This window comes from Trachurus japonicus, chromosome 10, assembly GCF_045865225.1.
Source record: "Trachurus japonicus isolate A0001 chromosome 10, Traja_1.0".
NCBI lineage: Eukaryota > Metazoa > Chordata > Actinopteri > Carangiformes > Carangidae > Trachurus > Trachurus japonicus.
The window spans coordinates 26,185,417-26,210,619 of NC_140916.1; the positions used below are offsets into that span (position 1 = coordinate 26,185,417).

Genomic DNA, 25,203 nt, shown 5'->3' on the forward strand with positions numbered 1-25,203 from the left:
TCTGCGTCTCGAGTTTGTTTCTTCAAGATGCGTGATGAAAGTTGAAGCATCTATATTATCACCACAGTGGAAGTCTAGCCTTGCTGAGCATATGCCCACAGCCACAGTCAACAGCTCGGAGTGTGCAGCTTTAAAACCCCAGTGGGTCACTGCAACAATGGATCATGTTGAGATAAAAGACTTTACCTTCTAACCTGTACTCAACCAGGCTTGTATACCGTCTTCATTATTTACCACACACAAGAGTTTTTGTACAAAGGGATGTACAGTACAATCAGACATGTCATGTGCATGATTGTATTCACCTCAGTAGAAGTGGGACTTGTACAACAGGATTCAGATTAGAGCAGTGACCTCTGACTAAATAAAACACATCTGTAATGTGATATCACTGTAGACAAATGTAGCATTTATTTCCTAAGTCCTATTGGCAGATACAGTTTAATACCACATAACAGAGGCAGGCTCCTCCAAACTTACGTCAGTAATTGTTAACTGGGAGTTTCAATTTTGATTTTGTATCTTTAAAGCAGTGTGATTTATTCCACAGCTGTGTTGCTACAGGGCCAGGGAAGCATAAGGTCACTAGCTGGGACACCAGTCCAAGATTCCCTGATTAGGAGTGTGTGTCTTACTGGGAGACAGTCTCACTGATTCATCATCTTTAAAGAATGATTCACTCTTGTCATGAATCAGTAAAATGTTCAAGTGAAGGACATTATACTCAACTGGATGAAGGCCTCTAATATACATTTAATGCCTAGCAGAGTTAGACTAAAAGAGGTTCCAGTGCACAGTGAATCCTCTGAAGGAGCAGTGTCTGTCTACCCAACATCTGCCTTCCTCTTAAGGCTTCTCAGGCTCATATTTAACTCTAGCTACATGAAAGCATGAGCGATTGACTCGCATAGACCTCCACCCTTCAACAAAACAAGCAAATTCATTTAAAGACAGCTCCATATTGAGTTGCATTCAAAGCAATCTGGCCAAGAGCAGGCCTGAGAAAATGCACACAGTCTATTAAGCAAACACAGATTGAAAAGGCTTTCACTGAGCTTTGTGTGTGCATTCGCCTCCAGCACCGACAGTGTGTAAATGTGTACATCTATGCATCCATCCGAGCCCTAACCTCACTTTGACGTGCATTAAAACATGCACTTGGACATTTTTGTAATCCTATTGAAGGATTGGATTGGCTGCACCAGGCCCTCTGCTTCACATGCAGCAGCAGCAGCCGCAGTTGGTGTTATTTTAACCCTGAATCACTGCCTGCATTTCCTCCAGCACATGACGCTGCTTTCGTTTTTGACTGATCTTCCGCGGTTTCGTGCAGCAGTTGCAGCTCCTCTGACCTGCATTGTCATGGCCGAGCACCGGACACCATTTTGTCGATATTTTAGTTTTGTGCGGAGCGCTATAGCGCCGCGCCACCACTAGATGGCAGCCTCGTCTTAGCTTTACCCCTGCGCTCACAGAGGAGCTGTGCTCACTGTGCCCTGTGGAGCTTTAAATAACCTTACATTTTATTAGCTGATATATTAAAAGAGCTTTTACTTTTCCTCAGGCATATTTCGAGGAACCTTTGAAAAATAGGTGGCAGATCACACACGTTAGCAGGAAAAAGCACTTCAAACAGTCAAAAGAAAAAGTGAATCCCCCTGGGCTTTCATCTCCCATTCCTACTTTGTTTTAATCCTCTGTCAGCATCATCTGTTTGATACATTTACTTTCCTATTTAACTAGTTTTCAACCAGACAGTTCAATTAAGAGAAAATCCTCAGGCCTGGGCTGTGGATCCAGCTTCCGCTATCTATTGATAAAGTGCAGTGATGCGAGGGAAACAAAAGGAAATACATTATTGATCTGACAGAAAGTTTCAGATCTCTGCCACGCTGGTGTCTTTTTTGCCTTCTTTCATCTGTGTGCTCTTTGTGCTTTTTTTCCTCAGCTCTTACACCTTCACTGATCCATCCATTCATCCAGTCCCCTGTGATCAGCCCTCATGGCTCGTTGAGTGCTTTGATACTGAGATGTAGACAAAACACACACCAGCAGACATACACTTTGACATTAAAGAGCTAATTACTCCGGTTATATTTAATGTTTTGTCTGTGCATGCTCTCTGCCTGCTCTGCCTGAACTCAATGTTTGTCTACATGCTTAAAGGGATAGTTCACCCTAGAATGATATTTCGCTCATTATCTACTCACCCTCATGTTGACTAAGGGCTGGGAGAAGTTTCAGAGTCCTCCGTCCCTTCTCTGAGTTACAGGGGGTCTCGGCATAGCAGTGCATGTCCATATAACGGTTGCAAAGGGACACCGGAGCTCTTCGTAAAAAAACACACACAAAAAAACATCCAAATACCTCCATGATGCTCGTATGTAATGTCCGTCTTGTGCTGAAGCCCCAAATTGCGTAATTGTCCCGAAAAAAATTAAATAAGTCTATATTTTAAGCTTGTTTGTAGCGGAAGCTTCTCGAAGCTCCTCTTCCTGGTCCGTCCAAATCTCGCGTGATTCGCAGTAACCGCACTGACGCATGCTGACGCCGGCGCAAATCACGCGAGATTTGGACGGACCAGGAAGAGGAGCTTCGAGAAGCTTCCGCTACAAACAAGCTTAAAATATAGACTTATTTAATTTTTTTCGGGACAATTACGCAATTTGGGGCTTCAGCACAAGACGGACATTACATACGAGCATCATGGAGGTATTTGGATGTTTTTTTGTGTGTGTTTTTTTACGAAGAGCTCCGGTGTCCCTTTGCAACCGTTATATGGACATGCACTGCTATGCCGAGACCCCCTGTAACTCAGAGAAGGGACGGAGGACTCTGAAACTTCTCCCAGCCCTTAGTCAACATGAGGGTGAGTAGATAATGAGCGAAATATCATTCTAGGGTGAACTATCCCTTTAACTGTCTGTGTGACCATCTGCCAGTCTGCCTGCTCGTCTGCTGCTCATCCTCGTCTGTCTCCTTTCGCTGTCTGAGCCTGAGTAATCACAAGGGAGTTGTGTCCTAGCCACACATCCCCCCCTCCACCCTCCACCCTCTCCCCCTCCCCCAGTGTACACCCTCATCTCTCTGATGGGTTATGATATGTTGACTAAAATAGCCCGCTTTCCCTTTTTAAACATGTGCATATCCTATTCTCTCATCCCACGCACTTCCAGCCCCTGTCTCCTCCCCCCCCACACTCACCCATTCACATCCACTGTCCACACACATCATTCTCAAGGTCTCACGGGCAGCAGGGTATGAATGAGTGTTTGTGTGTGTGTGTGTGTGTGTGAGGGACCCCTGCGTGTTTGCACACACACCAACACCTTCGCATGTGCGTTGGTGTGTGTAGAGCGAGGAAGGGGGAGGGAGGCAATTCTTGGTGTAAAAGATGAGGATGACCTTTTTCGAGGAAGCGTTTTTAAATGATGTCCTGGCGTCACCAGGGGATACTAGTGTGTGAATGTGGATGAGCATTTGTTGTGGAAAGAACGTCACACTTTTGCACATGCTCACACACAGTCACACTAATACACAGGACAAGACTATACACACACACATTCTGCCAACAGGTACACAGGTACTCATTCACATTTTGTCTGGAGAGATCTGAGTCAACGCTCCTCCCTCCAGACTGGACCTCAGTGACGTTAGAGATGAGCAGATGTTTAGTGGCAAGGTTCCCTTCTGAGAGGACGGCGCTGCCTGGCTGTCTTAAATTGTTTGTGTTTGACTGTCTTGTTTATCTACCAGGCCCACAGCACTCTACGGTGGTGGGATGTACAAGAGCGAGTGAATGAGAGGAGGCAGGGTGAGAAGGAGAGGAAGTGTGCAGGGTAGAGGAGCTGGATGCAGATGGGGATCTATTCTCTCCACACACGCAGACAAGATGGAAATGAGTGGGCGTCTGTGACGTCAATCAGTGTACAGACACACACAGGCACACAGTGGAGCTACTCCCCTCCTCTTCCAGTCCCATGCTAATAGCTACATGCTTCACTGCAAGCAGCAGCAGCACGGATCACAGGCACAAACAGACACCCCCCCCCCCAAGCCCCCTCCCAACCAAATACAAACGAGCATACGCACATTCAGACATTCAGACATGTAGATCTGAGTTGCATCTCTGACCTGGCTGATGACGCGACGCTATCATCTCTGTCAGTCATTCCTTTCATGGGCCATATGGTGGGAGGAGAAAGTACTCAGATCCTTTAGTTAGTGAGTTAAAGTACCAGGATATCATTGTGAAAATACTTTTAAAAATTACCCTCCCACTCTCACACTTTGTAATGTGCATTTATTGAATTGTGATTTTTCCACATGATTGAACCCATTACAGTAAGACAGAATGAAAACATTTGGCAAATTCAGTAGAGATGAAAAATCTAATCTGTCTCATTTAACGAATATTCGGTATATTCTTTGGATTTTCAGGTCTCTTCACAGATGATCAATGAGATTTAAGTCTGTGTGTTGGCAGGGGTGCAGGGAAAGTTGGACACTTGTTCTTAAGCCTATCCAGTGTTACCTCGTGCAAACATTTCAGGCCAGCATGGTGGCATGTCTGCTGTTCATCATTGGAGGTCTGCCCAAAGAACCCATGTTTTTTGTGACTTTCACAAAAGGTGGCTCTTTTCAGCTACTCTACCAAATAGGCTTGATTGCCCTGTTACTCAGTTTGGCTGGACAGCCAACTCTACAGGGAAGAGTGCTGGTGGCTGCAGACTATTCCCATTTTCACATTATTGAGCCCGCTGTGCTCCTGGGAACACTCAAAGCTTTAGAAATGGCTTTATACCCTTGCCCTGCTCTGCGCCTCATCACAATTTTATTGCAGAGCTCTACAGAGAGATTTTTTTCGACTTCTCTGTGAACTGTGGAACCTTGTATATGGTATACACACATGTATGGCCTTCTAAACTATGTCCAATTAATTCAATTTGACACAGGTGAACCCCAGTCAAGACACATCTAATTTGCAGTGCCCCTGCAAAGAGTAATAAAAAACTAACCAACTCAATTTCTAACAAGCATAGGTCTGAAGCTACTTTTTCAAAAACAGTCTTCATTTCCAACATGCATCTCAGCTGTTTTGCACCAACAAAACACTTCATACATGTGTCAAAATAAGCTCATTGATCCACAACACTGGCAACAAGTCTCACTCTGGAAACACCATCACTCTCAGAACACTGAAGTACAAAATACCATACCAAATAACAGAAAGCTGAGGTAAAATATATTTTATCTTTTACGTTTGAATGCTTTTTTTCCCAGATATCAGTATTTCATCATAGAAAAAGATCTCAGCACTTCATTGAGTGCACTGAAGTATTGTACATTATTGTATATTGTAACAAGAATGATGGATGCACACACAAAAAACATTTTCACTCCCTCTTTCTGCATTTGGCAACATGTTTTTATCAACATCAGCAGACCAGTCAGAAACTGCAGCAGAGTGGTGGAATGCCACATTACGTATACCCTACAACAAATGTTGTTTCTTGACCTTTGACCTCTCTGAACGGTAGGGTCCAATGACAAACCATCATGGCAGAGAGCGGCTCACACTGTAATGTTTGCTCCTCTCTGACCTGGGACATCCACAGACAGTTGCCTGCTGCCGGATGACGTTTTTTCCTCAGCTGTTTTCATTTTTCATATCATTTTTATTTTCAATATTTTTTTTTTACATAATTTTCTGTAGATTTGATTGTGTTTTTCAACTGCTTTGAACTAAGTGCGTTAGCATTTGAAAAATGTGCTGTAAAAGTTGAACTAAGAAAACAGTTCATGAATTTTGGTGACTGTGGTCAGTGAATGCATTTTGTGTGAAAGCAATGAAAAGTGATTCACAGTTTGCTCCACATGGACTTCTGTTTTACAGACTGTGTTAAGAGTTTTGCAAATGTGACTTCAGTTTTAACCAATACTTGTCAGCCACTTAAAAAAAAAACTGTAAATGGTAGACCTCGAGACCAACAAGCTGTATGTATGGATGAGCAGCCTTAGCCTTTCACTAAACCTTACCCCTCACTGTTATAAATCTGCCTTTCTGTCTGCCTGATTGATCGCCTGTTACGCAAGTGTGTCTTTGTCACATGGCTAACATTATGATCCTTCATGCTACTTTTCGTTGCATAATTCACAAAAAGAGGTCTCAGTGACCCACGAGTTCCTGATGAAACTGATGTGATACCTGAGAGACAGTGACAAAACATAATCGTCTCAAACTAAAGTCTTCATTCAGTGCACAATTTGGATCGGTGCAAGAGCAGTTGAAGTAATTATGGGACAATTTGAGCCTGAAAATAGCACAGATGGGTTAAAGTTGTGAGTGGAATAACAAAGTGATATGAATGACAGATTTGAATCCTCAAGGTTTTCTGATTCAGGCTCCATGTATGGCATGGATTTGGCAAGTTCGCCTTTAAGAAATCATCCATCCATGTCACAGAGTCGTGACGACACAGACTTCTATCTAGAGAAATGAAAAAACTATTTTTGAAACACTCCTCCCTGACTTCCCAATTTTGCTTTTAAGCATGAATTAGCGGATAAAGTAAGAGTGCATCAATTTCAGTGTGGGGGCGGTGTGTGTGTGCATGTGTTTTCGATGAGGGGGAATTGGAGATGTGTGTGTTCATGTGTGTGTATGGTGGGTGGAATCAGAACTAAAGATGCAGCAACCACTTACCTTGCCAATTGCTCTATTTCTTTGAGTAAAATGGTTTTCTTGGCTATTTTTCATCAAGGTTTTTATCCTTGTACCCTCAGCTGGGAGAGGACTGAGTCATAGCAGTCAAGAAGCAGGTGGGTGGGAGGCACACAGTGTATAGGAGGAGGAGAAAGGGGGGTGGGGTGTGGGGTGTGGGTGGTATGGGTTAAGGGGAGAGAGAGAGATTGTAGTGAATGAAAAATATGAATGGTGAATACTACACATCCATTTTATTACCTGGTGTTCATCAGTAACAGAAACACAAATTCTGCCTACAAAGGAGCATTAAACCCTGACAAAGGATTATGGTGTCTATTAATTGAGTGTCACTAAGTGTTTTGTAATCGCAGGTTTATTTAATGGTGACTGTTATATTTCAGAATGCCACTTTTAAAGGGACCTGTTATTGACAGGGAGTTACAGTGGAATTCATTTGGGGGAATTAGATGAAGGGATTCAAACACATTTTCTGACATTCCTAATCAGTGCAATATGTTTCATCCCTTTAAGCTTCTACTAAAACCAGCTGGATGCTTTTGTTTTTACTTAATTGCAGATGCATCCATTTCTATTTTAACTCTGAGGTATGAAAAGCTTTGGAAATCTGAGCATGGAAAAAAACTTGATGATTAAACCCATAGAAGCTCAAATGGTCCAGGGAAGACATTCGGATCAGATGCATGTGAGAGACAGACGGAGTGAAGGACAGATGTGTGGGTGATGTTCTCTTTTTGTCTCTGTGAGTTTGAAAACGTTTGTTGAGGGTGGACGGGTGGGCAGGCCATTAGGAAAATTAATGTGCATGCAGCTGTGTGCATGTGCACACTTGTACGTGTGTGTGTGTGTGTGTGTGTCGTTGCTCTGACATCACTGCTGCCGTCACTGCAGCCACCTCACAGTGACTCCCTTGTGACTGAGGGCCTGACAGCCTCCCACACTCTCCCCATCAACTCCCCTGCTCCTGCTCCTCTCGCCTCACTTTATCTATAACCTCACCCCTCCCACCCCCGCCCCCCTTTTGACTCTCTGTCCTTTACTCTCTGTCTCCCCCTCAACTCTATTTTTGCATGCATCCATCCCTCCGTCCACTGTCGTTCTCCTTTCCTTTCACCCACCTCCTTTTTCTTTTTGTTTTCATCTCTCTCCCCCTCATTTGGTGTGTGGGTCTTCCCTGTTTTCCGTCATGCTCTCTGCGCCCACAATGCTGCCTGTCTCTGTCTCTATGGAAACCTTGAGTGGACAAGAGTGGCTCAGAGGTCTGTGAGACACTGATACAGACCCTATTAGATCACACGCTCTCTTTCTCTCCCAGGGAGCCACATGCTTGCAACCTTGTGTGCAAGCAAGTATGCTGTGTGTAAATGGATGGTGTGTGACCATGCCACTAGGCTGCAATCACAACACCACTCCTCCTCCTTCTCCATGCCCTATCAGTGGGATGAAAAAGACGGAGAGGATGGAGGCAGAGTGGGAGTAAGGAGCGAGCCCTATTGTTTCAATATACCGTAGATCTCTTCAATTAGTAGGTGGAGAGGGGGAGCACCTGATACCGCCTCTGCACATGTATTCCCATCTGAAGCACACACATGCGCACAAAGAAGACAGACACATGCACACACTCTCTGGCCCCCTCCTCTCCTTTCAGTCTCACACCTCACAAACCGTATTCTCCTCACATTTACACATTGTTGAGCCTCCTGTGTTGCGTAGAGTGTGCGTCATTCGGGTCCAAACACATCTGAAGGACAGGTGATTTGTGATAAGAGGCCTCACACAGACTGAATTTCACAGCTTTGGGTCGCTCTCCTGGGCACCATCGTGATTTGACGGTCACACTTAAGTGGATCATTGCAGAGGGTAATCATTGGGAGGATACGTAAGCTGTGCAGCATGTCATTTTGGAGACTAGGGGAAGGGAGGGTGAATGAGAACGGAGAGAGACAAGACAAGAAATCAGTGATTTTGGAATTCCTTTTCTCTTTAGAGTCCGGGCTTTGCTGCTTTGAAAGAATTCAATTCCTCTCACATGTGACACTTTGTTGAGTTTCCCCTTTATTTTATCAAAATGTACATGAACAAACTGCAACAAAGGACTACATTAAAGAAGACATCAAAACAGGCAGCAATAACAGGGGTCAACAACTGAACACACACCCAACCCAACCCCAAGCCCACCCCATTAACACCCCCAGTGCAGTGAGATAAAGACATGCCAATGATGTCTCACATTTAGGCACTTGATTTCCCTACCAAACCATCTTTGGTCATAGTTGCTGTTGCGCGGCTTTTAAACTTAGATTCAAACAGGTTTGAGGTGGATTACAACTTGTTAATTCTGACTGAGTGAATTTGAGGATGCTGATCCATGCTGAGAGAGTCCCGACAAGTTTAAAATGTAATTTCTTCAGTTTGGACAGATCTGCATCTGCCATGTTTAGAGATGACCCAAAGATGGTTATAACCTGACCACCTCCATAGAGTAAACTTTAGCATTAAATAAATCAACACTAGATGGTACAGTACTTCACGTGATTACAGAAAAGACTCCACGAGGGAAAGAAATCAAGCACTACATCTTAACACAATTTACCTGAAACAATGCAGTGTATTCGCACAGAATATACTGTAATCAATACGCTGTACAGTCTATTGCAAAGGCATTGTTGTTGGCATTTTTATGTAGGAACTAACCAGTCTGTTTACCACTGAGTATTGTCTTGGAAAGTCTTGCAAAAATAGATCAATTTTTTATTAAATTAAAAGCCTTTGCTTTGACTCCAGGATGTGATCTATATATTTAGCTACTCATGCGTTGTCAAACTTTTGTGCATACAGTAGACTGTACGTTTGTTTGTGTGTATGTTTGTGCATGTGTTTGTGTGTATGTGTTGTGCATGCGTGTGTTTCGAAGAAAGTACTGTACACACTGGTAGACTTGTCCCTCGGTATTTTTTCAGAATACACCCCCTTCGGTAAAGGAATAACAAAGTTACATTAAACTGTTTAAGAAGCATAGTAGTCACACAGTATTTGGCAGTGAGAGAACAGTCCTAATTTATCCATGCACAATATCAACCACAGGCAAGGTCCACATTCTGAACAAACCCATTGACTACAACACAGTAAGAACATGAAAAGAGTGTACAACAATTCAAGAACCTGGAAGTGTGTTTGCACGTGTGTATGTGTGTCTGTGTGTGTGCCTGTGTGTGTCTGTGTTTTGTGTGTGTGTCCGTGCATGTGTGTGAATGTCAACAGCACAGATGGTTTCCCAGGGAGACCAAAGGGCTATGACTCATGCAGTGCATACAGCATTTTCTGGAATTTCAACAATATCGGAAGAATTATTATTTTCCCACAAAGCCCAGATAATTACATATAATCATGTTAGGACCTTACAGAGTACTCTGGGAGTTTACTGTAAAAACCCACTCAATCCCACCCCCACAAGTCTATTATAGACCAAACAGTTTATCCCTGGATTATATTTCCATTCTCCAGCTCTCTTTTCATGGCGGAGCACCTTCTCCTTGCTCGGTCGTGTCTTATGTGTAATTAAATGTGTGTTTCTGTGTGTTTTAGACTAGTCCAGTCTGTGTGCTCAGGTGTAAGGGGTAAGGTTGGTAAAGCAGAGTTGATCCCCCTTGGGGTATGTAGTAACTGCAGTAGCTAGGCTCTGCTAGATAGGGGGCACTGTGCTCGGCAAGGTAGGGGGCAGGCTGGTAGAAGCATGTCACATGGTCTGTGTTCGGGATAATGTTTTGCTCTCCCAGAACTTTGAGAGCCAGCACTGTGATCATGTTCAGGGTCTGGCGCCTCTCATGTCCCATCAGACACACCGTGCTGTCGTCCACCACACGACGCAGTGTCATCAGGTACTGGTACTTGCTTCTTTCTTCGCCGATGAAGTGGTTCTTCAAGTAGGACAGGATCTTCCTCTGCTGCTCCTGCACATCGGGGAAATCGATGAAGAAGCGCGAGCACATGTAGCGCTCCAGTGTCTTTATCTGAGTTTCGCTGGCTGGCCGGTAGTCCCTGACCAAAAGGTTGCTGTATTTCAACAAACCGCCACCTCGAATCTCCTCAGGGTTCCTCGTAGCGATGAGCCGGTAGCGCAGGTGGTCCATGGCCGCCTCAAAGTCGCCATACATGCTCTCTGCTAGGACCTCGACAGCAGGGACTGATTCAGATGCCCAAGGAACACTGCTCTGTTCAGGCACAGATGCGGTTACCTTAGGGGCCTCTTTGTTGTCAGGTATGGAGCTAGATGCCTCATCTGCTTTTGGAGGGGTAGATTCCCCTGGGTCTCCAGCCTGAGAGTGAGGCAGCACATGTGAGGTTGAGCTTGGGATTGTGATTGGAAAAGAGACAGGCTCTGCAACCCGAGGCAACGCAGAGATGCAATCTTTTTCTTTTTGGTCCTCCAACTGTAGGAGAGGAACTCGTGTCTGAGAGGAAGATGCTTCAATCTGTTCCTCGCAGTCTGTGTTGAGTATCAAAGGCTCCATATCTGAAGATACCTGAGGTACAAGGTCCTCTGACTCCACCGGTGGGGTGAGGCAGAGGAGGGGAGGGCTGAGGCAGGGGGACGGCGGGGTAAGACAGAGCGGAGGAGGGCTAAGGCTGAGCATAGGGGGAGTGAGGTAAGGAGGTGAGCTGAGGCAGGATGAGGTAGGGCTGAAACTCAGGGGTGGAGAGCTAAAGCTCGTAGCAAGGCTAACGGTGCTAGGCATTGGAGATGAGAGGCAATGAGAGGGAGGGGTAGGACATGGAGGAGGGCTGAGGCTGGGGGGCGAGAGACTAAGTACTGGAGGGGTGAGGCAGGAAACGGGAGGGGTGACACAGTGGGAAGACGGGGGTGAACTCAGTTCGGTCTCTTGCGGGCTGCTGTTTGGCTGATTCAACTCCATGTTTTTGGTGCATTGTTCTCTGTTTTCATCTTCATCACTGAGCTCAGTTTCTGAGGTATGTACAGGTTCTTCTATGTTTGAGCAGGACGCATCTGTGTGTGAAACTAACGCGTCTATCGCGTCAAGAGGTTCTGATTGTTCGGACGTAGAGGCATTTTCTCCGGGCGGCGACTGGCTTTCTTCATCAAAAGCCACAATTGTAGATGGTATCTCTTTGAGGCTCTGAATGCTCGCCTCACAGGAACCGTCTGTAATCAGCTGAGGGGATGATGGCTCTTGAGGTAAAGATATGGGATGCACAGCAGGAGCCGGAACTATATCGGGGGCTGGATCGGGATCTGAGGTTAGGTCTTGGTTTGAAGCTGGGTCATTGGAAGGATTGGGCTCAAGCTGAGGGGTCGTTTTAGTAGACATACTGGTCGTTGGGGGAGTTGCAGGGTCTGAGCTGGGAGCGGCTGACTCTGGGTCGCAGACTATCTTAAGTTCAGGGCTGAAGGAGGGGTTTGGATCTAGACACGGCGCTACGACAGGTTCGCTTTCAGAGACCTGACTGGGGTAGGGACTGGGGGTAACCTTCCTACACATCCTCCGAGGGGGTTTAGGAGAGGAATGTTTGAGCACCACCATGTGAGATAGTCTATCTGAGGACTTACCAGAGGGAGAAGAGGAGTTTTTTTTGTCGGAGACAAGGCTGGGTGGTACAGGTAAAATATCCTGAGTATCTGGAGGGCTGACAGCATCAAGTATGTTTGGAGATTTTTCTGAGTTGTCTGTGTGTACTGTGCTGTGAACCTCCAGTGTATCCTGTGTGCCGGAAAGTTGTGAGTTGTGAGAAGTAAGAGATATGAAAGAGGAGGAGCAGGAACAATTAATACCCTGTGTGTTTTCTATGTTTTTTGCTTCTGATTCTAAAATCTCTTCTGCCATTTCACTTGTTTCAGAGTCATTTTCCCCCTCTGCTTGTATCTGCTCACCCGTCTCTGCTTCTTTCACGTCCGTTTCATCTGTTAACTGTGTCTCTACCTTAGCATGTGGAGATGTGATAGCGTCTGGAGCAGACACATGTTGTGTTTTATCTTCATTGCTTCTCTGATCTTCACAGACGTCTGTTTCATTAGGGAGCTCTGTGATGTGTGATTCCTCTGCCAGGTTTAAAGATTCTTCCTGGGTTTTGTTTGAGTTTTCTGGCAACTTGGACTCTCCCGTCTGCTCTCTGATCTCTTCCTGTTCATCAGGGGGTTTTCTGTGGTTGGACGTTTCTTTCTCGACAGAGAGTTCCTCGTGATTTGAATGTGCTGGTTGTTGGTGATCACTGAGCTCTGACTGTTTTGCCTTTGTTGAGCAGTTAGTGTCGTCTGAGAGGGTGGGCTCGTGTCTGAGCTCAATCTGTGTCGGTGTTTCAGTTTTCTCAGAGGTTTGTATCTTTTCTGACAAAAGGTTTAGAGACGTCTGGTCAGGGACATCTGTCTCATTTAAGTTGTCTCTGAGTTCTGACACTTCTTCCAGCTCTGTGGGTGTTTTCTCTGTGTTACCTTTCTCCATTTTGGACTCTTTTGTCTGCTTTGAGTGTTCAGTTTGTTGTGAGAGGTCTGTCTGTGACCCCTTTTCATGCACCTTGTCTCCTTGCTGTGTCTGGCTAATCTGAGCCCCCTCTTTGCTTGGTGAGTCTCTACCAGGGATGCTCTCTTTTTCTGGAGCAGTGGGCTGTTTAAGCAGAGAGCCAGAGTCTTTGTTCTGATTCTCTGCGGGCTGTTCCTTCAGATCAACAGTATTAGTTTTCTGCTGAGACTCCTGCTGCATGTAGGACTCCAGGAGACGGTCCAGAATGATCTGGAAGGAGTCGACACTGAACTCAAACTGCCTTCTCAAGGCGCTCACGAATTTGAGCTCCAGGTTTTTGCCGCTGTTGTTTGAGAGGGAGATGAGGCTCCAGCGGTCATGTTCATTGAAGACCTTGACCATTTTCTGGACATAGGCCTCCTTCATGGTTGCGCTGCTTATCCGCTCCCTGTTGACCCCGGCAGGTAAGCAGTCCAGCAGGCAGCCCAGCACTGACTCTTTGATCACCTGGGAGGAGAAGAGGTCAACAACATGACAGCTAAAACTAATGCCTGTAATCTGAGGGCAATTTTGCTTCTACATTTAGTATTACAACATCATTATCGCTACAGCACCACAAAAATCAATTCGGGAACACCTCAGAGATAGGAGCTATTCAGTGCTGTGCTCACGGATAATACAGCAGAATGAATGCTGGTTAATGCAGGGGATTGATCCCCAGTGCTTATCTCTTATTACATTGACCGGCTTCCTTTATATAACTAAGGAGGACACTAATCATACCTGGAACTCTTCCTGACTGGGCAGCTCCACTCCAAAGATGATGTCCAGGTCCTTGTAGCTGGTTCCGTTGTCTCGGACGAGGACGTGGCTGGCTGTCGAGCCATTCAGACGAACATCTCTGACGGTGATCCCCTGTTTCTGCAGCCTGGCCCGCACAGCGATGATGATGTCTCGAGGACGCAGCTCCAATGTGGGAAAGTTCCCACGTCCATGGATCGGGACCACCTCTGACAGAACCTGGTGGAGAACCTCCACCTGCTCAGCATTTAGGCTGTGGAACCGCTGGCTGGGTTTGGTCTCAGACATGCTGCTGCCCTAAAGAGAGGGAAAGGGGAGTGGAGGGGAGGGGGAGGAGGGCGAGATTATTACAACTCCCCCAGAAAAGTGTGTTATGTGTTTAACTCGCTCAGTCTGTCTCTCACACAAACACACACACTTAGCACTCGCTCTCACTCCCTGCCAGTCTGCTGTCTCTAAGTCACAGTTTGGCTGACAGCTTTTCCACAATGCTAATATAACTGCTGTGTTGACAAGATGACACATGGAGTGAACCATGTAGATCTGCTCCACATAAATATTCTTACACTGCCTAACCAGATCAAAACAAATTAGAGGTTTGCGTTTGATTGCAATTATATAATCTGAAAAAAAAAACTGTATTTACTAACCAAGATTTAGGGCTATAACTAGTTCCTTTATTTACACTCATCATACACATCAGGATTAGTTCAGCTCTTTAGAAAAGAACAGTAAAAATGTACAATGATTGTGTAAAATAAAAATAACAACAAAAACAATGAAATGTAAAGCCCGTCTAAGTCTTTGTTTATTGATTGTTTCTACCAGAGGTGCAAGGGTTAAGCTGAATGAGTCATCACCAGCAGACTGCATTAATCACACCAACGTCACTAATTAAAGACACACATCTGTTTTTGTGTCCGGGTGTGCAGCACATGATGTGTATAGATTATAAACAATGACTCCCACATACATCCATGTGAGTCCACACAAGCTTTTATGTAACATCTTCTGCAAATTGTAACACAAATTAGAGCAAAGTAGGATTAATAATTAGCCAATTATTTTTGCTTGGCTTTCACATGTGTACTCTAATCCTCCGAGCAGCTATACGCACGTAGCCACTGCATGCAGACTGCATCAATCAATCGCAACAATCTAGACTCATTTTTTAATAAACCAAACAACATTTTCCTAACTAAGTCAGTCAGAGGAGTCTCTGTTAAGTGATTGAGTGCGTGTTGGTAGGCGCACGTCAAAGTGTTTCAGGGAGTGAGTGCTTGTGTTTGAGTGCAACAGTGGTTCATAGCAGCCCATTATGATCTATTGTTTGCTTTAATCAATAGTTGTCACTCATTGTTACAGCTGAATGCTGCTGATTGCTATGATTTGTCAATACTAACAGGGTAAACATTAGGATACTAATGAGCAGTAATGGGATGCTTTCTCGTAGCAGTTTGTCAGACATCAGAGGGCTATAGTCTGTAACAACCACAAACAATCTATTATAGCCAGTGTTTATAAAATGTTCAAATCATGTTGCACCCACTTCAACAAACAGCACTTTACTCCACCACATCTTGAAAGCTACAAAAGGCAACATCTCTGTTCATTCAATGTAACATTAAGATGACATTAAGAAAAGAAAAGAAGTTGTACCTGAGGACACAAAGCACTTATTGTGAATGAGACATCTGTTTTTTTAACAAGGTGAACTTCAACTTGCATGAAATAGTAATCATGCAATCAGAGGTGATAAATAGAGCTCCAGATGTTGACACTGGATTTATGTGAAACAATGTGTTGAGGAGGTAGAGAGGCACTGCGGGACTGTTTTCCAGCTGGCCCGTGTCTCCCCCTCCCCTTTCGCACTCTTCTGCAAACTTGCAGCCTGAGTGACTCATCCAGGCGTATCGGCTCAGCTCACACATAATCTATGGCCACTGAAAAACCCAACAAATACAAGGATCTCATAGACGCTGCACTAAATCTAAAATAAACACAAACAATAATGTTCCTGTCTCAGATATAAATTCTGTAAAGTAACACACAGGAAGCCAAACAATTCTGTGTTGTGTGCAAACCCACTCTGTATCTAGAGTTTTCTACAAAGAGTACAAGGTTTGAGATATATTTTGTGGACAATACACTGGATACAATCCCCATTTTTATACAATATTACATTCTGTCCCCTCTGTTATTCACTTGAACAGTGATTATGCCTCATATTATTGTTAATACTACAATAAGGACTAAACAACTATACATAGCCTACCAGATATTTCATCTATACAGGGTATATTTATACATAGCCATGTAGAGAATCTTAAAAATGCTACTTCTAAACTCCTTCCCTGAAAACTGTTTTCTGGAAAGATTGGCTGTTGTTTCCCTATAAGAAACAACCAGCAGCTGAAGGTTATAATTTATCTAATCAGTAGCTATACCTACTTCATGATCCAAAGCCCAGTAGAGTTTCACTCTGCCCTGCTGGGCTTCATACCACCTAATCACGCACTTACTTACACTAGAGAAGCCAGGTGAACGCAATTAACCACAGTTTAAGTACCAAGTAGGATAAAAGACAGTGGTGCTTCTGAGTTCCAGGACTAAAACACACCGGACAGTGGTATTTGTGCCCCATATAACCGCATAAAAGTGCATTTTTCAACTTTCCAGAGTCTATTTGCTTCTTACCTGTTGCTGTGGCTTTTGAGGGAGCGACTGGCTCCTGGCTTGCCGGCGGAATTTAACCTGAAGTATCCACCGACCTTCAAGTTCGCACACTCTGCGTCTCTCGTAGCCTACGTGGGTTTGTTTTTCTTCTGAAGTCCCTTCCCACTCGGGTTAGACTGGCTGCTGCTGCTAATGCGGCTCTGTCCCTTCTTCTTCTCAGGCAAACGAGGCTGGAGTGTGTGCGTGAGTTCATTCGGGCGCTGTCCAGGAGGCGCCTGGTGCTGAAATGAGGACCGAAACGAGTCCTGGCGCTCTTGTTTTCTCCTCCGACCGCCCGGAGCGTAACGCAGTTTCCATAGCGACCTGCCGTCATTCAGTTATGACTTGGGAGTGTGTGTGTGTGTGTGTGTGTGTGTGTGTGTGTGTGTGTGTGTGTGTGTACACATCAGTCTAAGCTCACAACAATGGTGGGGCTGTGTGTTATGTTGGTGGTGCGGGGGGCGTTAACAGGTGTCAGAGATAATTCCAGTGTGTGTGGCAGCTCCATGTTTTGTCCTTTTATGAAATAAAGTTTAGATTCAAAGGGAGAGGGAGAGTGTGTGTGTTTGTGAGAGAGGAAGGAAGAGGGGGGTAACCTTCAGCTAACACCGTTGCTTGTAAAGCCTGAATGAAAGAGTGACTGTATAGACTACTCTCAGGGTTATCAGATTCATAACCATAGTAAATTGGCTGAATGGGCGCATTCCCAGCTATGTGCGTGTCATTACAACAGACTGAAATCACAGCGTCATCTCCAATGTTAGCCCATGGTCGTATAGCAGGGTTGAAACCAGGACTTGAGTGTTTGGGTTATGCAGCTACAGCTCAGCCTGAGGAGACATCCTCAGAGGACCTGCTTGTTAATCAGTCGGCTGAGCACGCGGGCTAGTTTTGGGAACCGTTTTCTGTAACACCACTCATTCACTTCCTCACAGACACACGCATCATTATATCTAGTGCTGTGACCATGCACACTATCAGCAGATACACAGTATGAGTCATCCATGCTCGCTCCCTCCCCCTGACCCAGCCGTTAATCCCCCCCTATCCACACAGCCCCCTTCGGCTGGCCGGTGCAGGCAGATACCACAATCCTTTTGGACAAACGATGATCCCTTTCCCTTCTTGCTGCAATTTCTCGCCGTCTGATCCATCTCTTCAACCACCACCACCTAGCCTAAACACCTATCCCGTTAGTGCTGCGTCAGCTCACACACCAGTCCAGGCTATAGCTACAGTACCACTCTCTCCGTGCAGTAAACAAAGGTTTGCAGATGTGACACACTCGTTAATGCATCAGAAATAAAGTGAAAGAAACATGATTGAAAGCGATGGCTCTGTAGAAAAGGTCAATTCTACTCCTTCGCCAAAAAAAAGAAGGAAAAAAAAGCACAAATGACGTCACTAGACGTGTACCACAACCTACCGATACCGGGTACAAACTATTTTTAGCCTGGATGGAACTTGTGTGCTTTGGACACGCGCGCCCGTCCGTTTCTCAAACGGTCGTGACGTAGGAGCGCGAGCACGCCGTGCAAAGTCGTGACCATGTGACGACGATGAAAGGTACAGTCATAAGTATACAAGTATTGCTGGTTGCATCCAAAGATGAAGAGGAATCAAAATAGTTCACAGCTTGTTTTCCCTAAAGCAATTTTGTTGGTCCAGACATGATCCAGCAGAGACAGTCAAACAGTGACTCATCTATCTAATACTGGGCTAATTAATTAATGATAATCACAGGGTGGGGTACATAATGCAGAACAGGCTAAATAACGGAGAGGAAGACATTAGGCGTCATTATTTCAATGTGACTTTTCTGCGCATGCGTCGTATATAGCCTACGTCTGATTTTTTTCTTTTTCTGACTTTTCTGCGGTTTAAATGTTTTCCTTGAACTGAATATATGACAACTTGACCCCAGAAGTAAATATATGTATATATATAGTTATATACCCCAAGGACATAGCCTATTAGAGGAAGTCTATTGGCGAAGCTGCCAATCTTCGTGACTGAAATCAAGCAAATGTGGAAGTACGCGTAAGGGCACCATCTCGCCTTGTGACATGCGAGTGTAGCCTGGAAAATCAAAACAAACTACTCTGGAAAATACCGAAGTGGCTAAATACTACTGTGTATCTGTAACTACATAACCAGACTGAGTATTCATCCCAAAAACAGACCTTCAGCATGTCGAATATGGAGAGTATCCTTTACTGTGGTCTAATGTAGCCTACACGGTGGATAGCAGCAGCAGCAGCAGCAGCAGCAGCAGCTAGCCCAGTGGTTTTGTAGCTAATCGTGAGCTTAGAATTATAAGGTTCTATCTCCATTTTTTTCAAAATTGAGTTTTTTGCATAATATCATCCATTAGTGGTCTGTTAATGCCTGTGTGGTGTTATTTTTAAATTTTCAACATTTTTTAAATTAGTTATTCATAAAATAAAAATGTTCTATCAACCAAAACACAAGCCGAGTTGGAACTTTGATGCTCAATATCTCGGAACTACCCAAAACGGAGATAGAACCCTATAATTCTAAGCTCACGTAATATTGTCATGTTGTACATTGTAACTTTTGCTCAGTCATTCACCGACAAAGGGAAACAGGGACACGTCAGCCAGTTCACCTAATGAATGTGACAACGTGGTTGAATTTAAACTTGGTTAGGAAACGCAATGCGTTTCATCTGCACTGAGTTAAATGCTAATTTATGCAACAGCCGACATAAATCAGTCCTTGACTAGTCATAACAGAACACTTGTTCAACCTCAAATTTGCTGCCAAGGAGCTTCAGAGAAACTCTAAGAAATGTGACAAAGAGGAGAAGGCTGAAAAAACTAAAGTGAAGCAGGTTGGCTTGTGAAATAAGGGATTCACCTGAGAACAGAGTCCAGGGCTACAGTGCAGCCACCATCTATTTTATAAATGTGTGTGTGTGTGTGTGTGTGTGTGTGTGTGTGTGTGTGTGTGTGTGTGTGTGTGTGTGTGTGTGTGTGTGTGTCCTTTGTCTCTCAGGCTGTTCAGAAGGGTAATGTGGAGGCAGCCAGGATCCATGCAGAAAATGCCATCCGCCAGAAGCATCAGTCCATCAACTTCCTCAGGATGAGTGCACGTGTGGATGCTGTGGCATCCAGAGTCCAGACTGCTGTCACTATGAACCAGGTATTGTAAGTTAATGGCTTGTAAAGGATTTTCTGTTGTTAATTAAAGCATGTCAATTAGAGGCAGTGAAAAACCTACCAAATGTATTCACTGCACAGTGCACACATATTCTCATTTTCCACTGACATAATGATAATCACATTATGTATCCTAGCTTTTTACACTCATCATCACTAGCGTATTCAACATTTTATTTATTTTTTATCATTATTTCAGCCCTCCCTTAAGACATTGTCAGAGTTGAGAGATGAGCAGATGAATCCAGCTTAATTTAAAGCAGGAATACTGCAGTTCATGGTTAGGGTCTAAGACGTAAGACATAAGACTTAATTGATCCCACTTATGGGAAATTCACTTGTTACAGTAGCAGAGAAGTACACAACAACTCCTACAGTGTAGAAAAACAAGTCATATTTACCTAATTAGTCATAACTGGGAGAATTTTAGTTTGAATCAATTGTTCAAATTGCTGCTTAGGAGTTATAAATCTGCAATAGAAAAAAATCACCACATTAAGAAACAATAAAAGGACAGATGTGCAAAAACAACAAATCAAATCAATCAATCAATCAATCAATCAATCAATCAATCAATCAATCAATTGATCAGCCAATCCCTTGGCTGATATCTTATGAAGTGGCCCCTGTAGATGTAAAAAATAGTTGGCTTAGTGTTTATGCTGGTTTACGATGCTTTACTGTTTTCAGAAATGGTATCCTTATTTATAAAATATATCTATGCATGTACTTTATTTAAGTGTATACTGTATGTGATCTTCCTTAAGAAGGTGAAGATCCCACAGAGTGTATCTGTTTCAGTGCAAAAAGACTGTTGTCCTACATAAAGGAGACAGAGGGGGAGAGTGAGCAAAAAGCCTGGCAGATCTGCAAACAAAAAGATACTATTTACACAGTGTTATCAGCTGAAATTTTATGTTATTAGCTACTCACTCTTATAATAGTGAGAGCCACTTTTAAATTGCCTTAATACAGGTTTGCTGTCAGACAGACATAATATCGTAAAATTGAACTTAATAGTGTCTATAGAAATTGAAGCAAAGCATGACATGGTATAGCAGAAAAAACACTTTGTAAAACCCTTTTATGTTGTTATAATACTGCTACTGCAGTATATTACACAGTAGCACTGATAATGAACCTGTTTACCACAACCTTGACAACTATTGGGAGATTGGTTTTGGGAAGAGTAGTCCTAAATCAACACCATCCTGCAAATATTTTAGAATAGGTGGAAGTCTGTAGGCTGACAAAGTACCTGGTTAAAAAGCTAAAAGTGACACCTAGTGGAAGAATAAAGACACAGCACTTTAAGATTTTCCTTGTCAACAGCCATGTCAGATACCATGGGGTCTGTTTTAAATCACAAGAAATCAGACCAGTAAAACTAAGAAGATGACAGGAACCTCAGCGCTTCATTTATGTGTTTTGTGAACAGGTGTCAAAGTCCATGTCTGGCGTGGTCAAGAGTATGGATGCTACACTGAAAAGCATGAACCTAGAAAAGGTAAGAAAAAAAATCCTTATACAAACAAAGGGACAGAAAATATGTTTATAAAGATTTTTAAACTGTGTTTTCTTCACCCTCACCCCTTTGCAGATCTCTGCTTTAATGGATAAATTTGAAAACCAGTTTGAAACTCTGGATGTGCAGACAGCTCAGATGGAAGACACGATGAGCAGCACAACGACTCTGACAACACCTCAGGTAAAAGTGCCTTGAGAGAAAACCTCTGAGCTTCTGCTGCTGCTCATGAGGAAACTGTCACCCCAGAAATAGTTTCAACACTGAATCCTTTTGAAATTCCTGTTTGCCTGTTTACTTTTCAGAACGAGGTGGATATGCTGTTGCATGAGATGGCTGATGAAGCGGGGTGAGTATGGCCCTAGTCTCCAAACAATACGAGTGCATAGAAACCAATAATGACAGTAGCAAAAGTATTAATGAAACACAAACATAAATGCAATGAATTTGATTAAAAAAATACTGCATAACCAGAAAAGAGACAGAATAAATTGTCCTAAAAGCTTTATTTAAATGACTTTCATTTAAAAATATCTTGGCATGTACAATTTCCACTGTTTACAAGGCCACCTGGTAATACAAAAAGGCCATTAGGGTTTTTGCTGCAATTTTAAAGAAGCTGTGTTACAAGGTCAGAGTGACTTTAAATTCCCTCATTTTGTCGATTCAGCTAAGTAGGAATAATAATAAACTGTCCCTGTGTGTTTTCTTTTTTATTTTGTTTCAGTTTGGATCTTAACCTGGAGCTTCCCTCAGGCCAGACTTCATCACTGGCCTCATCTGTGGCATCAACAGAGCAGGTAACACATTCACTTCTTCACCATTATGCTTTGTTATTTTTATTATTATAATAATAATTATTATTTATTATCCAAGAGCAGCAGTCACACATTATCTTTGTTGTCTTTATTGTCTTTGGCAGTCTCAGTGGTTCACATGAACCAGAATTTAAAGTGAAGTGAAGCTCCACTGGAACAACATGATCTTTACTTCACCTCAAGTGGCCTGTAACAGTGGCTGTGGTCAGGTTGAATTATGTGGAGTATGTAGGTTGCAATGGCTATGGTTCCATGGTGAACAATGAAATGTTGAACTACCACAGAACAGCTCAGCATATTCAAAACAACTATTGTTTCCACAAAATATCATCAGATTCACAGCGTCTTTTTGTCTTTTGGAGCTTCAAGGAATTCTGATGAGCATTATATAAAAACAAAATATTAATGACTTTTCCGTGTTTTTTTAGAACACAAGGTCTCTGAGTCATAGAGATCATATAGAGATGGATAGTGTAGAAGTAAAATGTGTGGCAGGGAGTGTTTGAGTTCTTCCTAAAGTTGTTTTGATACATTTTCCATCAAGGCAACTCACAAATGGATCCAGTGTAACCATTACAGTTCACGCTGGTCACTGCCACTGTTATTTGTGAGGGAAAGCGCTACAAAAAGATGCCAGAGCTGCCTTAGTGGTGACAGATGTTTTCTCTGACTTGATGACCTATGTAAACATACAACCTTGATTTGGCTCCATACAAACCTGGAGGGGTTTTCAAGCCTTTTTTTTTCCAATTAATAGAAAGTAAGACTATTAGTAGGACTAAAGAAAGATTTGACGGCTTTTAAAACCGACTGTCTTTGTTAAAGATTATTTTTGGCCTGTCAGTATATTCTGTTTCCTGACTATATTCATTCTTCACTGATTCACCTGTGCTGTTTTCTGTGTTATTGTCAGGACGAGCTCTCCCAGAGGCTGTCTAGACTGAGAGGCCAGGTGTCATAATGATGCAGAAAATAACAAGATCAGGAGGAGGGAGAGGAGCAAAAGAAGCAAGAAGAGACAGGGAGTGAACGGAGTAAACGAAAAAGTGGAAAAGAAAAGAAAAAAAATTGCAATGTGCCTGCAAGCCCTGTGCCCCCTTTGTGTTCCAGGTCCAGTTTCTTTTGCTGTGAAGGAGTTCCCTCGTGGCAGAAAGAGATTGTTGTAAGAGAGATGTTGTTTACATTCCTGATATTAACTGCATCGCTCAATAACAGCCTGCATTTGCACACACAGTTTAATATTTATCTATTATTAATTATTAGCTCAGCAATATGACACCACTGTATTATTTATTTATTTATTGTTGTTGTACTTGTGGATTATATAATAACTAATACCTCATAGCAAAAAGGTTATGCACTATGTATACAATGCAAAGAGTAATATATATTTAGTATTTATGTTTATTAATTTCCAGGACGTTACTTAGGGCATGTCTTCTATTGTTCCTGCATGAGGTTGTGAAGACTTTTCGTCTGCCTCTGTTTTTTGCTTTCAGTTTTGGCTGAACTGTTGTGACAACCGTTTTTTAATATATATATTTATTTTATATATTTTACCCAAAAAGCGGTCTCTGAATGTTTGCCTTACGTATGCTTGATGCAGCTGGAATGTTAAGGATTTTCTTTATGTAGCTGTTACCACTAAAGTGGATCAACTTGCACTTATATGCACAGACAGAAAGTCATTAAAAGAGTTTTTAACATGTTTTACGCGTCACATTTTTTTAAGTCATTTTATGGCTCAGTTTTAGTAGAAGTTTCCACCTTCACAGTCTTTCCTTTTTCCATCTCACCCCTCCTCTTTCTCTCCACCAACAGAGAACAGATGAGAGGTCAAAGGTGTCACCTGTAGAGGAAGCGGCCCTCTGCCGCTCGCATGCCAGTGTCTCATTACACACACACACGCACACACATATAGTTGTCTATATCCTATGGGGAGGTCATTCTCAGCTGGGAGCCATTACAGGTGCTGTCTCCGCACACAAATATGAACACACCTGCAACCCCTGTAGCTGATGGTATTCCCCCAGAGTGACACTCAGCCACCCCTGACTCTTTTTGTGTCCTTTCCAATCATCATCAGCACACACTTAAATACTTTCACAATCATCATCAGTGGTTACAGACTGACACAAGTCTCTATTTTGCCTATTACCAGACACTTTAATGAGCGAGTTGTCTGCAGTGTTTGAGCACACGCACGCTTCTTTGAGTCCTCTATCGTCAGAGTTTTCCGAAAACTCTGACCCCCCCTGATCCAGCAGCTGTCAGTCATTTCTGCCCGGAGTTAGATCACGTGAAATTAAAATTCCACATCCCTTTGCTAAGTTAAGGTAATTTGAAAAAGAAAAAATCTATTTATAGCACTCATTGGCCATCCTAGTTCTTTAAACATGATTAAAGCTGGGAGAGTCTGTCATGTCCTATTTTTCTCTCTGCTGCATGCATCCCCACATGTGCAGGGATGTTTCTTCCAGATGTGAGGGACAGCTCCTGTATGAGCACTGTTCTGGGGGAAACCTGTGTTTGTATACGTGTGTGTGTCAGGTGTTGATACCCAGTTGGTCTCCCCTCCAGTGCCGTCAACACCTCCTCGTCCTCGTTCCTGGAGGAGTCGGACTTGCTGACAAGCAGGGATCCGGTGGGCCGGTGGTCCTGTCCCCGTGGCCGACCTGTCTGCGTCTGCTCAGAGGGGGAGAGGAGATCGGAGCCACACACATGCAGGCTCAGTAAAAAAAAAAAGCTCTAATTGCTACAAGGGGGGACTGGTTGGACTTGCACATGATTCACTCACAGGATATGATACAGTATGTCCAAACAGTTAGTCATAAGCAGGGATCAGCAGGAAAGGCAACATGCAGCTTAAGTCTTTTTTTTAAATCTTGAGAATATCATTTAAGGAAACACTAATTTACTCTGCATAACCTCAGGGATAATTTCATTATAAATTTGCAGATGTTTC

The 25,203-nt window shown here is 43.5% G+C and overlaps 2 protein-coding genes across 2 annotated transcripts; one reads left to right on the forward strand and one right to left on the reverse strand.

The window, feature by feature from the left end:
• Positions 1-8,762: 8,762 nt before the first annotated feature.
• Positions 8,763-16,944, reverse strand: tent5d (terminal nucleotidyltransferase 5D). Its single transcript, XM_085788419.1, has 3 exons — positions 16,696-16,944; positions 13,981-14,295; positions 8,763-13,704 (listed from the first exon to the last, which is right to left on the reverse strand). The coding sequence occupies exons 2-3, from the start codon at positions 14,284-14,286 to the stop codon at positions 10,306-10,308; spliced, it is 3,705 nt and encodes a 1,234-aa protein (XP_085644545.1). The 5' UTR covers positions 14,287-14,295; positions 16,696-16,944; the 3' UTR covers positions 8,763-10,305.
• A 1,786-nt stretch (positions 16,945-18,730) lies between these two features.
• Positions 18,731-23,946, forward strand: LOC146980157 (charged multivesicular body protein 1B2-like). Its single transcript, XM_085788420.1, has 8 exons — positions 18,731-18,919; positions 19,470-19,567; positions 19,732-19,878; positions 21,334-21,402; positions 21,496-21,603; positions 21,726-21,769; positions 22,148-22,220; positions 23,152-23,946. Exons 1-8 carry the CDS (start codon positions 18,904-18,906, stop codon positions 23,197-23,199), a joined length of 603 nt encoding a protein of 200 aa, XP_085644546.1. The 5' UTR covers positions 18,731-18,903; the 3' UTR covers positions 23,200-23,946.
• The last annotated feature ends 1,257 nt before the right edge of the window (positions 23,947-25,203 follow it).

Bases quoted from the DNA above. Each gene is read 5' to 3' on its own strand.
- tent5d (XM_085788419.1), bottom strand. From the start codon at position 14,286: ATGTCTGAGACCAAACCCAGCCAGCGGTTCCACAGCCTAAATGCTGAG. The intron at 13,705-13,980 runs GTATGATTAGTG...TTCTCCTCCCAG, and splicing joins CCAGTCAGGAAGAGTTCCAG to GTGATCAAAGAGTCAGTGCT.
- LOC146980157 (XM_085788420.1), top strand. The intron at 19,568-19,731 runs GTTGGCTTGTGA...TTTGTCTCTCAG, and splicing joins AAAAAACTAAAGTGAAGCAG to GCTGTTCAGAAGGGTAATGT. The intron at 19,879-21,333 runs GTATTGTAAGTT...TTTTGTGAACAG, and splicing joins CTGCTGTCACTATGAACCAG to GTGTCAAAGTCCATGTCTGG.